The 15818-nt window shown below is 35.3% G+C and overlaps 1 protein-coding gene across 3 annotated transcripts in view; it reads left to right on the forward strand.

Annotated features, from left to right (window-relative positions):
- Positions 1-15818, forward strand: part of APLF (aprataxin and PNKP like factor) — a 70828-nt gene that overhangs the window by 41868 nt on the left and 13142 nt on the right. For all 3 annotated transcript variants that reach the window (XM_090281424.1, XM_090281423.1, XM_090281422.1), the window contains exon 8: positions 308-433. In XM_090281424.1, coding sequence (XP_090137550.1) covers positions 308-433 — 126 coding nt within the window. The remainder of the gene's footprint in view (positions 1-307; positions 434-15818) is intronic.

A 15818-nucleotide genomic window follows, 5' to 3' on the forward strand; every position in this document is an offset into this window, starting at 1 on the left:
CATCTGTGTGTTCATTAAAAGTCTTTAAACACTTAGGCTTTAATATGTAAAGTACTATTTGCAAATTGTCTGTTGACATACATGGCCCACCATATGTCACCAGAAAGTAATTTTGTTACCATGAGAGTTCTATACTGAATATGTTATGAACTTTGTTTTTAACAATATAGCACATTAATTCACATTCTGTAATAATCAAATGTGTGTTGTTTGGTTTCCTGGCATAACCAATTATTTTTTAGTATGTCTAGAAATTTTGTATATCCTATTAATTATTTTTTCTCACATGTCTTTATATCTCTCATAGGAAAAATCCTGTCCATTTTCAACATTTCAGTCACCCTGGTGATAGTGATTATGGAAGTGTACAAGTTACGCATCAAGAAGAGGCTGATGATCGGCCTGAATGTCCTTATGGAGAGTCTTGTTATAGGTATGTAATCCTGAAATGCTTGATTGTGCTTCTTTTTCTCTTTAATCTGTTATTTATTCACTTATGCCTGTATTTTCTTATCTCAAGCCTTTAACTTAACAGTTTTTTTAAAATATGTTTTATTGATTATATTGTTACAGTTGTCTCAATTTCCCTTCTTCCCTCTGCTCCCCTCCACCGGTGGCCCCCCTCCCTCCAGTTGTCCTCCCCTTAGTCCATGTCCATTGGTTGTGCATATAGTTCTTCTCAACATCTTCCTGTCTATTCCATTCCCTCCTACTATGCTTCTTAATTCCTGTACCATCTCCCTCCCTCCACCCCCCCCACTAACCTCCCCTCAGTATGTTCCCCATACCTATAGTTCTTTTTCCACTCTCGTTGCCTATTTAGTTTACCTTTGTTTTGATTCCCTAGCTTCTGCCATTGGTTCTTGTGATGCAGTTTTCATTTTAATGTTCATAGTTTTGATCCTCCTTTTTCTAAACCAGTCCCTTTAACATCTCATATAACAGTGGTTTGGATCTAATGAACTCCTTCAGTTTTACTTTGTCCTGGAAGCACTTTCTCTACCCTTCTATCCTGAATGACAGCTTCGCTGGATAGAGTATTCGTGGCTGTAGGTTTTGGATTTTCATTACTTTGAATATTTCTTGCCAGTCCCTTCTTGCCTGCAGGGTCTCCCTTGAGAAGCCAGCTGATAGTCTAATTGGGACCCCTTTGTACATGATTCTTTTCTTCTCTCTTGCTGCTTTTAAGATTCTCTCTTTATCTTTAATTTTTGACAGTTTGATTATAATGTGTCTTGGAGTGGTTCTCCCTGGGTCCAGTTTTTTTTGAACTCTCTGTGCTTCCTGGAACTGTAAGTCTAATTTCCTTCCCCAAGTTCGGGAAGTTCTGCTTTATTATATTTTCACTTAATTTTTCAATTTCTAGTTCTTCTTCTTCACCCTCTGGCAATCCTATAATCCGAATGTTCGGTCTCTTATAGCTGTCCCAGAGGTTTCTGATCCTCTCCTCACTTTCCTTACTTTCTGTTTCCTCTTTCTGCACTAGTTGACTGTTTGTTCCTTCCCTATGTTCTGGTTTGTTGATTTGATCTCTGGATTTTATTTCCTCACCACTTGTCTCATATGTGTTTTCATTCGTTTCAGTATGAGTGGCTTTCATTCCTTCCCTGTCTTGTTCCAAATCTTTTGTTAATTGTGTAAGCCACCTAATAACTATAGCTCTGAATTGAGCCTCTGAAAGGTTTCTTATTTGTTCGTCTGTCAGGTTCTTCATCTGCTGCCTGGTGAGCAGTGTCTGGGATTTCTATAGTTGTCTGCCTCATTTTGACAGATTTGTGTTTTGCTTTGCTTCCTGGGCAGGCTGTAGGGGGCGGAGCCCCATGTACTCCTCACTACCAGGCAACTGGCGGCGATCCGCAACCTTTTTCACTGCACTATGGCACTTTGAGTGGGGGCGGGGGTCCAAGATGGATTCCTGCCATTATTCTCCACTGGGAGACTGGGATCCGTCCCCCCGCCCTCTGGGCCTCTCCTTCCGAGGCAATGGGGGGGGGGGCGGCCTTTCCCAGCGTTGGGACTGCCAGCTGCCTGGGCTTGACTGCAGCCAGGATTGCTCCCCCTGCTGCTGTCCCCACTGCTACCGCAAACAGCACTGCCCGGTTTTGCCCCTCCTACCCGTCCGACGAGCACTGTTGGTTTATAACTTCATACGTTTGGCTTCCGTGTAGTTTTATTTTCTGGAATTTCTGGTTATCTTTTGTTTTGAGGTAGTTGTATTCCTTTCTAGTTGTAGAGGGAGACCGAGCGTGTCAGTCTAAGCATCCATCTTGGCCGGAAGTCAACTTAACAGTTTTTAAACTTCCATAGAAAATAGGTTTTCATTTTGCTAATACATAGGTAGGATTCAAATATTTCTTTTAGATATTTCTAAATTGTTCAAATTATTAACCTTATAAATACCTGCAATTTTTCTCATATCTAACTTTCTGAAATGCAAATCATATAATTTAAAAGCAGTCGATGCTCTCCCATCCTACACTTTATCCAGACTCCTTAGTGTGACACAGATCAATTCAGGATGCTATCTCTGCCTTCCTCAACTCCCCCATTCTTGCCAACATGTGGAATTGGACCCTATAAGAAAAGTAAAGGTAGATCTCTCCTTCCACAGCATCTTGTGTCCATGTGTATCATGCAGAGTAGAATTTATCTCGTGATATTGTGTTTGTTTCTTTACTAGAATGTCTCCTCCTCCAGACGGTAAGTTTCTTGACAGCAAGGACTCTTATCCTTGTATCTGCTCTTTTGTTTAATGAATGAATGATTTTGAAATAGTCTTTGATGAACACAAGTTGTTTCCATATCTTGGCTACTGTAAATCGTCGAAATAGACTACTAAAGAAAAAAGTGATTCCAGTCTCAGGGAGCTTTAACTCCAAAGGGCCGTTTTTATGATAATTTTGGAATACAGGTTACTGAACTTAATGGACTTTTTTAAGTTGTTGCTATTTCTATAATTGTGACTTTTAATAAGATGGTGGAATAAACTTCTGAGGCTAAAAAGGAAAATAAAAATCTATGCCTAATCATTTGAAAAATAAGTATTTCAGCAGAGAATATCATGCAGATAATAGATATTTTCATCAGCTATGTCAATAAACTTAAAAATTTAGGAGAAATTAACAAATTCATAGAAAATACACCTTTTAGAAAGAAATACAAGAAAAAAAATGGAATAATCCTTTAACATTAGAGAAATTGAATACATAATTTAAAAGCCTTGCACTAAAGAAATTCTATTTGGCATTAATTCTCCCAAACATTTAAAGAAGAAACACTCAATTTTTATACAAAGTATCCCCCCAAAAGTAAAAAAGGTTATATTCTCCAACTCATGTTATGAGACCAATGTAACCTTGATACTAAAACTCAGCAAGAAAAATACAAAATGAAAAATTAAGAAAAGTGACTTTTGAACTCAGAGGTAAAAAGAACAAAAAAAATTAGTTAAGTGAATTGAGTAATTAAAAAACAAAGGAAACTACACATGGCCAAATTGAGTTTGTTCAAGGAATGCATGTTTTCTTTCATATTAAAAAATAATATAATTATTTACCACATATCAGAATAAGTAGAAAATTATATCATCATTTCAATAGGTAATTTTAAAAACTGACAGAATTCATTCTTTTATGATAAAAACTTAAAGTAGGGATAGAAGGAAACTTCTTAAATATTATAAAGAATATCTACAAAAAGATTATAGCAACTTATATTAATACTTAAAGAAGATTTTAAAAGTTTTCTTTCTGATATCAGAAATGAGACAATAATATTTCTTCCCTTAATTTTGTCATTTTTTCTTAACAAACTAACTGTGGTCTGTCCTTAGTGGAAAAGCCCTAGAAAGGACAGCTCACTCAGAGCTGTTCCCTTTTTCCATGCCTTGACTCACCTCTGATTTCTGCCTGCTTTTGGTAGCTATCCATTGCCTTATTCTGTTATTACCAAAGGTAGAACTCTTACTTTGTGTGATATAATATAGCTGCTCCAGTTTTTGTTAGATGTCTGTGTGATATTTTTCACCCTTCTACTTTGAACCTTTGTACTTGTATTTTAAGCATGTCTCTTACGAATAGCATATAATTGGTTTCTTGGTCTTATTTTTTAATCCAGTCTGATAGTCTCTGCCTTTTAGGTGTAAAGCTTAGTCCAGTTACATTTAATATAATCACTGATATATTTTAGTTTAATTTTGCCTTTTTTGCTGTTTGTTTTCTATTTGTCCCACACATTTTTTTGTTTCTTTTCCTGATTGCATTTGGATTAGTGAAGTGTTTTTCATTCCATTTTTTCTTCTCCATTAACTTTTTAGTTATATGTATTTTCATTAGTTACTGGCTTTTACTGGCGTGACTGACTTCATACAATCTACCTTACTGCTTTTACCATTTTCCAAACAGTATAATACAATAATCTTACATCAGTTTAACTCCATTTCCTCTTCCTCTTCCACCTTTTTATTTATTTTTTTACAACCATCATCATATATTACAACCATCATCATATATTTCTACCCCTGCACATGTTAACTTATAAGGCATAGTCATTAATTTCTTAAATGTTAGTATCATTATTCTTTTATATTTACTGGTATATTTATTACTTTGGGTGTCCTTTATTTTTTCCTGAAGTTATCCTTTCATCTGGTATCATTTTCTTTTAGTCTTAAATTCTTTTAGTATTTTATGTAGTGTAAATCTGCTGGAAAAGAATTATTTCAGCTTTTGCATGTCTGAAAATGGCTTTATTTAGATTTTTTTTGAAGGGTGTTTTTACTCAGTGTAGAATTTTAACTTGAAAGTTTTATTTCCTTTCATCTCTTAAAAGATGTCATTCTACTGACTCTTGCATTTATAATTTATGTTGAAGGTACATATTGTTGCTCTTTTGTAATTAATGTGCCTTTTCTCTGGTCATTTTTAACATTTTTATTATTGCTTTTACTTTCAGCAGTTTACATGTGTAAACTGTATTTTTTCTTTGTACTCAGCCTGTTTTGGGTTCCGTGAGCTTTTTTGCAGGTCATTACTTTGTTAGTTTGGGGAGTTTGCTTGACTCTTATCTCATTAGGTATTGCTTCTGCCGCATTCTGTCTTCTCTCTCCTTCTTCTATTCCAATTAAACATATATTACATTTTTTACTGTGTCTCTTCTTTGATGATTCAGAATGGATATTTTCTGTTTAATTGTCTTAACAGTTTACTAATCTCTTGTATCTAGTCTGCTGTTAAACTCATCTAAAGAGTTTGTAATTTCAGAAACTGCATTTTTCAATTTCAGACTATCCATGATTTTGTTTTTATAGATTCTAATTTTTGTGAAATTATCCATCATTTCACTCACATTCCCCATTTTTTTCACTTTTCAATGCATATTCTTTAACATATTTTTCTTATGTATTTTAAAAATCATATTTGCTAACCAACATTTCTTCATCAGTTTCTTTTATTTTGGTGATTGGTCACTTTCTTCTGCCTTGTCATGTCTAAGTAATTTTTTCTTGCAATACTAACTTTGTTTATGAAGAGAACTGTAGAGATTATAGATACTAGCTTCCATCAGTGAGGATATCCCCTCTGTTTGGCAGACAGTAGTTAGGCATCTCTGTCTAGTCAGAGATTTATATAGATAATAGATTGACTTTTTAATAAATCTTGGTCTACAGTTCCTTTCATTCCTAAGCTGTCATGACAATCCCATGAAACCATGAAAAGCTCTACTGTTCTCCCTTTTTTCAAATAGTGTTCCTCCACTTGGAACAAATCTTATCCTCAGCCCACACTGAGAACTGATTGGCAAAGGCCTCTAAGGAGGAAACGAGTCAGAGATTTTCAGCTCATCAATGAAGGGCTTTCTCTTCTATGGAATTTTATTTCTTTTAATTATTTTTTAAAGATTTTATTTATTTCTAGAGAGAGGGTAAGGGAGGGAGAAAGAGAGGGATAGGCACATTGATTGGCTGCCCTTCAGATGTCCCCAACAGAGGACCTGGCCTGCAACCCAGGCATGTACCCTGATCAGGAACCAAACCGGTGACCTCGTGACCTCTCAGTTTGCAGGTCAGCATTCATCTCTGAGTCATCCCACTCAGGGCCCTCCATGGAATTTTAGATAATCTAAAATTTTCATGCTTGTCGCGGACCCCCGACCAGCAGGGTCCACGGCGTTGTGGATGAAGTGAATAAATGCACAGTGACTGCAAGAATCCTGTGGAGAAGAGAGGACAGAACTGGCCACTTTCTGGAGGAGAAAGTGCAGTTTTCCCCTGCCTTACCAGGCTTTTATTGATTCTCTAGGTGGATTACATCCAAGAAAGTTGTGAATCATTGTGCCAATCATTGTCTTATATTATTATTACTTTTATATAACAGAGAAAAGAATGTTACCAATGTGTGGAGTGGGTCCTGTGTGCTGCCACACTTCCAGGGGTTTTCCAGTCTGGGGCTAAGCTACATTTGCCACCTCCAAGCACCCCAGCTTCCCATACATGATCCCACAATTCTCTCATAAAAATTATTTTTATAATTTATCAGGTTTTTTTCGAGTTGTTAAGAAGAGTATTGGTTTGCTATGATGTCCTACATTTTTTCTGAAGCAAAATCTAAATATGCCTATTCTTGAGAAGAATAAAAATAAAATACAAAGCCTTGCTAAGAATAATGTTGTCAAAAATTGCCACCTTCATCTCATTAATCTCTTTAAAGAGGTCAGTGGGAGTAGTGAAGAGAAATTACTGCAAGGCCAGTGATTCACGTGTAGTAATAGAAACTTTCTTATCTATAAATATATTTACATATACATATCATATATTTTTTTGATCTGTTGAATTGCTCAGTGTTGTCATTCTACTTAAAGGTAAAATATAAAGTGTTTTTTTCTTGTTAATTTTACTTACAGTTCAGAGAGATTCTTGGAGAATGTTAGATATGATTGCTTACATTGATTACTGTTTTACAAATAAGGGAATGGAAGCTAAGAAAGGTTAAATTAGTTTCCTAAGACTCCAAAGCCAGTGAGGTCAAAATCAAATCTCTTCCTCCTCCAGTCCAGGATTTCTTGGTGGTATGACCTGGTTCCACCATTGTTAGTCACGGCTTTCTAAAGTATGATAGTGTTTGTCTTTTTAGACAAATGGCAAATTTTGCAGTTTAAAAAACTCCAGATAAGACCTGGCTGGTGTGGCTCAGTGGATTGAGCGCCGGCCTGCAAACCAAACCAAAAGGTTGCAGGTTCGATTCCCAGTCAGGATACATGCCTGGGTTGCAGGCCAGGTCCCCAGTTGGGGGCATGCAAGAGGCAACTGATCAATGTATCTCTCACACACTGATGTTTCTCTCCCTCTCTTTCTCCCTCCCTTCCCCTCTCTCTATAAATAAATAAATAAAAATATATTTTAAAAACTCCAGATAAGTTACTTTGATTGAAGAACTTGTGAATTTTTCAGATCAACAGGATGATAGAAACCCTAGTTGCAGAAGCATGATATGTATTTGTATGCCCTTCCTTCTGCATTATCATTATTAGGCAAAAAAACCATGATCTATATTTTTGTATCATTGCTAAAAAACTAATATTATATTATGATCAAGTTGCTCTTTAACAACCTTTATTTATAAGAATATATTGTTGTTTTAGCAATATATTGTTTAGTGCTATTTAAAAATTTTAAAGAACACAATTTAGGTGATACACACAAACTTAACTCAATGCTTAATGACACATACAGTCTCTATTCAGAGAACTGCAAAATGGTGCAGAAGGCAGGAAGCCTTTCATAGAATAAGAAATTAAAAACAGGGAAGAGAAAAATAGGAGATAACTGATTGGCTGGGGCCACATAGTCAACCTCATTTGGAGTGAGAAGGACCAAGGAAGCAAGTATAGAGCCCAGAGCTGGCTGGGCGTTTGGGGATTGGCTGGCTGGATATACTGTGTTTCTAGTCAAGCACAGCATTTACAGAGACAGGAAAGTTATTTTTTTGGTTGCTGATGTGGCACGCCAGGCAGGAGGGGCTCCATCTTGGGCCTAGATATTTATTTCAACAGTGTTAGAATATGAGCCTCCTGTGTCACAATGATAAAATGTTCTCATTTAATTTTCTTGAAGTTTTTATATAAATTCATGTCAAATTTTTCCTATAGTCACTGAAGGAAAACATTGACGTCTCACAGATTATAAAATAACGCAAAAAAATCAGCCAGAAGTTATTATATTCATGAAAATAAAAATATAGAGAGAGAGTGGGACAGAAGTAGGTTTACAGTTGTTCATATGGAAAATAATACAATAATTAACACATGGTACAAGAATAAACTATTTTGCATACTCACAACTGTAAACCTACGTTTGCCCCACCCTGTATATTCCAGAAGTAGAGTTGTGATCACTCTGTTTTCCATGATGGTTGACACATTTGGAAGAGAGATGAAATTTATGAACTAAAACATCTTTTTTTGCATTTTATTTTCAGAAATTTACCTTTGCAAAACAGGATAAGAATTACTCGCAAGTAAAAACAGTTATTCTCTCAGTTGAAATACTAGGTTGATTTTTAATTTTTGGTTTCCCAGTCTTGCCTTCTAATCCCTTGAATGTGTGCAAGTGAGTTACTCTTTCTGACGTGCCTAGGTGATCTCAAGTGTTGTATAATACATTAAGTAATCTTAGTCTTATACTGTGTCAGCTACATATACAACATTTATATGTTGTTATACTGTTTTTCCGAGTATTCTCATATGTGGTCAAAGTTTTATCACAATAGAGCAAATATAAAAGCACAATTTTACACATACGGGTTTATTTCATTTTCAGTCATTCCATTCCATAAGTAAAACAGAAAAACAGATATGGATTGCATATTAAATACACACTATAGTAAAAAATAAAGATTTCCATAGCCTATATAATATAGGCAGTTGATATTTGGAAAGGATACTTAATTATTAAATTTATTTTTTCTAGATCACAGACATTATTCCATTTTCTCTGACATTCTGCTTTTTCAAATCTAACAAAATGTCAACTTGAAAAAATGATAATTTTTATGAACCAGTTGATGTTGTCATTTTATGTATCTTTCCCAATTAACTAATTTATTCTTTTTGTGCTGCACACCGCAGTCTGTCAGAAGACTAGCTCAGTTTGAGGCACTTGATTAGCCTAAGGTACTTCTCTGAATTAGAACATTAGATACTTAATGTCCAGTATAACCTACTGATAGCTCTGCCTGCCTCTGACTCATTCACTTCCTCTGGTCTGTAATAGGTTTTATGCAATGCATTGTGACTCCTGTTCTTGCTTGTTAAACTAAGCACTAAACGTAGAATACATATAGACTAAAATGAATGGGACCCATTTTCAACCAGTTTAGTGTAAAAATGTCAAATCAAAGTCACATACATTTGCTTGGATTTGCAAAACCTTAGGCATGTATTATACAAATGAAAATGTTGGTACCTTCATGCTTCTCAAAAGCCAATGCCCTACTTTAAAAGAAAAATTATAAAACCTGCTAAAAGGGATGAGGTAAGGAAGTGTATCAGTCAACAACTATAAGTGCTCTCATTGTAATGAATCTGCAACATGATACATGCAGTGTGAAAGAACAGTGTTTTGCTACAAGCAATATATCATTTTTTAAAATGTATATTTGTTATAAGTAAATTCATTATATTTCATTATTTCTGATTCAGACTTATAGCTATGATGTAAAATTTTTTTCTGCTTTTTATTTTCAAAAAGTCTTCCAAGTTACTGTAATATTACCTTACCTGATAATATATGCTGGTGTACACTTCAAACTACAAGATACTGATTTTTAGAAGCCACTTAATAAAAAACAGGAACATGTATCCATACTATATTATTTGAGGCAAAATAAATAGGTTCTATTAGGGAAACTCTAGTTAGTTGCCTGGTAGTTGAGATTCCAAGAATTAGTCATGTGAGGCTATCTGTCATTTTATTTGTAGTTAAGTATAATCGAAGTTGATAGTCATAATGCATTTTTATAGGATCTGCATATAGAGAAAGTAACCTATCATTATTTGCCATGCTGACAGTTCTTTGATCAGGTGTAAGAATATGGTCTTAGAAGAAGATATTTTAGACTAAATGTTGATCATTTGCTACACAGTTTTATGTAAGACTTGGCTATAATTTTTTTAAATTCATTTAGAAATAGCAGTAACAATATCAATTATAATCATTTAGCCTTGACAAAATATATTGGAATGCCTTCTGTGGTTTTGTTTTTCTTTCTCCTTTATTTGTATATGCATTTATTTTTAAAAAATATATTTTATTGATTATGCTATTACAGTTGCTCCAATTTTTCCCCTTTTGTCCCCATCCTCTCAGTACCCCGACTCCCCGGAGCAATCCTCCACCCCTTAGCTCATATCCATGGGTCGTGCATATAAGTTCTTTGGCTTCTCCATTTCCTGCGTCTATTTTGTACCTACCCATTATGCTTCTTAATTCCTTCACCTTTCCCCCTATTCTTCCCTTCCCCCTCCCAAATGATGACCTTCCAAATGAGTTCCATATCTAGGATTCTGTTTCTGTTCTGCTTGTTTACTGAGTTTGTTTTTCACAGCCAATTGTTGATAGTTGTGAATTTGTTGCCATTTTAATGTTCATAGTTTTGATCTCCTTTTTCTTAAATAAATTTCTTTAACATTTTATATAATAATGGCTTGGTAATGATGAACTCCTTTAGCTTTACCTTGTCTGGGAAGCGCTTTATTTGCCCTTCCATTCTAAATGATAGCTGTGCTGGATAGAGTAATCTAGGTTGTAGGTCCTTGCTTTTCATCACTTTGAATACATCTTGCCAGCCCTGTCTAGCCTGCAAAGTTTCTTTTGCTAAATCAGCTGACAGTTTTATGGGAACTCCTTTGTAGGTAACTGTCTGCTTTTCTCTTGCTGCTTTTAAGATTCTCTTTATCTTTAACCTTTTCCATTTTAATTATGATGTGTCTTGGTGTGGACCTCTTTGCATCCAATTTGTTTGGGACTCTCTGTGCTTCGTGGACTTGTATGTCTTTCCTTCACCAAATTAGGGAAGTTTTCTTTCATTATGTTTTTTCAGATAAGTTTTCAGTTTCTTGCTCTTCTTCTTCTTCTGATATCCCTGTGATTCAGATGTTGGTATGTTTAGAGATGTCCCAAAACCCCTTAGTCTATCCTCATTATTTTGAATTCTCTTTTATTCTTGCTATTCTGATTGAATTTTTTTTCTTCCTTATGTTTCAAATTGTTCATTTGATTCTCAGCTTCATTCCCTCCACTGTTGGTTCCCTGTAGATTTTTCTTTATTTCATGTAATGTAACCTTCATTTCTGCCTGGGTCTTTTTTATGCTGTTGTCATAGTCAATAAGTTCTTTGAGCATCCTGATAACCAGTGTTTTGAACTCTGCACCTAATAGGTAGGTTACCTTTGTTTCATTTAGTTCTTTTTCTGGAGTTTTGTTCTGTTCTTGTATTTGGACCATATTTCTTTGCCTCCTCAATTTGGCAGCCTCTCTGTGTTTGTTTCTGTGTATTAGGTAGTGCTGCTTTGACTCCCTGTCTTAATAGCATGGCCTGTTGTAGAAAAGTGGGCTTGTAAATTGTATGGGGCAGAACCTTAGGTAATTGCAGGGCAGGGCAATCCAATTCACCACTTTGTGGCTCTGTGTGTGGGAGGGCTCAGAGAGGGGACAATGCCACTGCCTGGCTTCTTGAGGTTTTCCCAGGAGGAAGCTGTCTCCTGGTACTCCACCCAATTTCTAGTCACTTCACTTTCTCCCTGTATGCTGCTGGTATCCTTCCAGCTGTTGCCCTGCTGCTGAATTCCAGAGTGGGTGGGTCTGCATAAGTCATAAATCCATGCTGGCCCTTTAAAAGGAGTCTCCTGAAAATTAAGCATTTTCTTCTGCTGCCCCAATACCCATTGGTTTTTACAGCCAGAAGTTATGGGGATTTATCTTCCTGGCACTGAAACCCTGCGCTGTGTGGTCTGGCCTGGGGCTGGTATCACTCGCTCCCAAGGTATCCCTCCCAATTTTTATCTACCACACATGAATGTGGGACCACCCATTCTGCTGCCTCTCCATGCCACTCCACGTCTCCCTGCCTCTCAGCCCATCTGGACAAATGTGACTTCTTTAAATTCTTGGTTGTTGGATTTCCATACAGCTCGATTTTCTGATGGCTCTGGGTGATATTTGTTTTGTAGTCTAGTTATAGTTTTTCTTGTAGTTGTACAAGGAAGCAAAGCGTGTTTACCTACACTTCCATCTTGACCAGAAGTCTGAATATGCATTCATTTTAATAATTAATTTCTTTGTCTTTGTTATATTTAGTATTAATTGCAAATATATAAGAATTTTCAAATTTCTTTTGGCATAGATAGTAAATTGTAATGATTTTCAATTAACAAATTGACTACTTTCTATATGTTGGTTTACTCTTTCATTATTTAATAAACACCATATTTGTTAATTCTTTTTTTCCCTAAATTTTGAGAGTTAGATATTTGATAACATAGGAGTCATGTTTTTGCTTTAGGTTTTAAGATGTGTTGAATTTCAAAAGTGCAGGATAAATTTCTTGGAATGAAAACAAAAATATAGTATGATCACTTATTCATTGAGCAAATATTGAGCACCTGATGTGCTAGTCGCTATTATGGAAGGTGATGTAAAACGGTACTTCAGGTTCATTTAAAATTTTGAGTGTTACCTTTGGGTATTAAGTTACCTAATCTCTGGAAGTAAACAAAAATGTTGTTTTCATAACTGTTGCCTACTTAATCTTTAGGTAGCTCTTTAAGATGGAGAGAGAATGGGTTTTTAAATTGGCGAACTTGAATTTTAGTTATGGTTATGCCAATTCTGTAGCATAACTCTGATTTTCCTGAACTTCAGTTCCTCATGAAAACATGAAAAACAGAGGTTGGCTCACTTGTGCTCAGGGGTCTCTACTCAATAGTGAAGAAATTCAGAGCAGATAGCAATTTATTCATATTCATAAAGTCAGATCAGTTATATTCCCAGCTACACCTCCTTAGCTTTCTTTACTATCTCCTCTTCCTTTTCCCTACCTATAATTATTTCAGAGCCAGAGGACTCAGTTCTCTGATTTTTTTCCCTTCTCTATTTAGTTCTTATTCCTTAGGTGAGCTAATTCAATGTAATGGCTCCAGACTCCTATGTTTGAATGCCCTCACTTGGCTATTAAATAAGTAGTTCACACTTAACACATCTGAAACAGAACTCTTGATTTCCATCAGAAAAGCAACTCATTCCCAAGTGTCTCCACCCTTGTCAATTACTTCACCTAACATAGACTGTTCTTTTATTCACATCATTCATTCAATCCACGGGCAGGCCTTGCCATTTCAACCTTTAAAACTCTGCTCACTTCTTACATCCCCTACCTCTATCATCTTAGTCAAAACCACCATCATCCCTTTTTCTTCTCTTACCCTTCTGTAGTTTGTTTTTCACACAGCAACCAGAGTAATTCTCTAAAAATAAGTTGTATAGTGTTGTTTTCTTATTCAAAACCTTGCTATAGCTTTCCACAAAACTATCATGTCTCACAAGTTCTTCTCTGATTTTATGTCTGCTGTTTTCTCCTCACTCATTCCCCTTGAGCTACACAAATCTTTCTGTGTTTTCCCAACTGCTCTAGCTTGCTTCTACCTCAGCCTTAGCAAGGTTGAAGACATTTTTCATTTCCTGTGTATTGTTATTCACATATCTGTATCATTAAAATCAGAAATATTTTGGAAAATACATATTTTTAAATATAGCAGCTCACAAAAATCTGATGTGGTTATGGGGTGTGTAGCTCTGTGTTTAGAACCCAAAGTTTACTGTTAATAATTAACAACAATGCAAAAACAAAAAAACCCAGAAAGAATTTTGAGGCCTGCTGAGTTATAGAAAATGCCATTTGTGAAAAAGGTTGATACAAATCTTTTATGAATGAACTCTGAGTAAGTATTTCCATTCATTATTAGCAAAAAATCCTATGTAGGATTTGGCACTGTCCTTGAAAGTTATTTCAAATGCTTGTATGCGCCCAGGGTTATATGGAAAAAAAAAATTCTGTCGTGTTATGAAATAATTGATTTTTGAAAATGGAATATTCATAGGCAAATGTTAGAAAATATTCTCTATATTTGTGAAGTATGATTGGGATTGTATATATTATTAAAGGCAAAATTCAGCTATTTAGTATTAATTGGCAATTATTTACTTTTACTGGCACAGTTTTCAGACATTGTTCGCTATCTTAAAGTAAAATTGATTTCTATTTCTATAAAAACAGCTGACACTTGTAAAATGCTTAGTAGCCTACAAATGTTTGTACACATTACTTCATTTAACCCTTGAAACAACCTTGTATGAAGTAGGCACTATTATTCCTGCTTTACAGATGCTAAAAGGGAGACTTGGTTCATAGGACTTACCCTGAATCACATGACCTGTAAACGGTGTAGTTTGAATGCAGACTTAGGTCTCCTGATCCCGAAACCAGAGCCCCTTCCACAACATAATGCTAAAATTGAACAGATGAGAACAGGTATAAGACACAGTGGCGTCTGTCTCTAAGCATTTGTGAAGGATTCTGTGTTCCTTGTTGACCTGAGTGATTGATTGAATAGAGCCAAGTGTCTTATGATGCTGAGCAGTCAGTATTTCAGGAACCTGATTGCAGTGGAGTCTGCTAAATATGAATGTCTGATTTTCATTGTTTCCTGGAGAAATAATATGAATTGTTGATGGCAGGAAATTCTAACTTATTTTAGTCGTAGGTTTGTGTAAAAAGGTTCAGTGGGTACTTTGATGATTAACTTTATAGGTGTGAGTGTAAGGCAATTGCACTACATTGACATTCTTTTCAGCCTAATGACAATAGACATTTTCTGGCATATTTCCAATAGAACAACTGTCTTTCAAAGAATAGACTTCTGAAAACATCAGGATCTATGGATTACCATTTACTAAAAAATATATAAGTAGTAACATTAACTGAAAAAAGTCATTATCAGTCTCTAGAAATTAGTAGAAACTGTTTTCTGTGCTCTAGCCAATAAGAATTTTAAACTTTAGTTTGTATTGCAAATGATCCTTGCCAGTTCTTTTTAACAATCATTTCCTAAAAAATAATAGATAGCAAAAATGAGTGCCTTTTTTTCCCATTAACTAGAAAAACATAAAATATATCATCATTTTGGAAACTCATGTAAAAGCTTAATTTTAAAAACATTTTTGAAGGAAAACAATGATTATATTATAGTGGATAAGTTTATGAAAAATATAATTAAATGCCATCTTGTGAAAAGCACTCATGTACTTGCTATAGAAAATATAAGAAAAAAAGTGTAAGAAAAACCGTGTTCCCTCCAGCAGCTGATTTGACAGATGATAGAGATAACACACACACACACACACACACACACACACACACACGCTGAAATTAGATGACAGTATAAGAAATTATGTGGTAAGTACCAAGTGGTAGATATAGACAGACGATACTTTCTGGAGATCTTTGCCAGTGATGATCAGACTTGCCTTCTTGGGGGAGCTACGTAGGATAATGATAATATTCTTGGCAAAAAGGCTATGAGCAAGTGACTGTCAATGGGAAAGAAGCAAAAGCTACTCCCTGAGAGTAGAAATGAAGGATTGGAATGCAAGTAAAAGTTGAGAATGAGATTGTGAGGGAGCTTAAAGGAGAGAATAATGTAAGAATTTAACATTCACAATATTTTTTCTTTCTTTTTTGAAATCTTCAACTGAGGATATATTTTAT

This window comes from Furipterus horrens, unplaced genomic scaffold, assembly GCF_987537825.1.
Source record: "Furipterus horrens unplaced genomic scaffold, mFurHor1.1.pri manual_scaffold_6, whole genome shotgun sequence".
In the NCBI taxonomy this organism is placed as follows: domain Eukaryota; kingdom Metazoa; phylum Chordata; class Mammalia; order Chiroptera; family Furipteridae; genus Furipterus; species Furipterus horrens.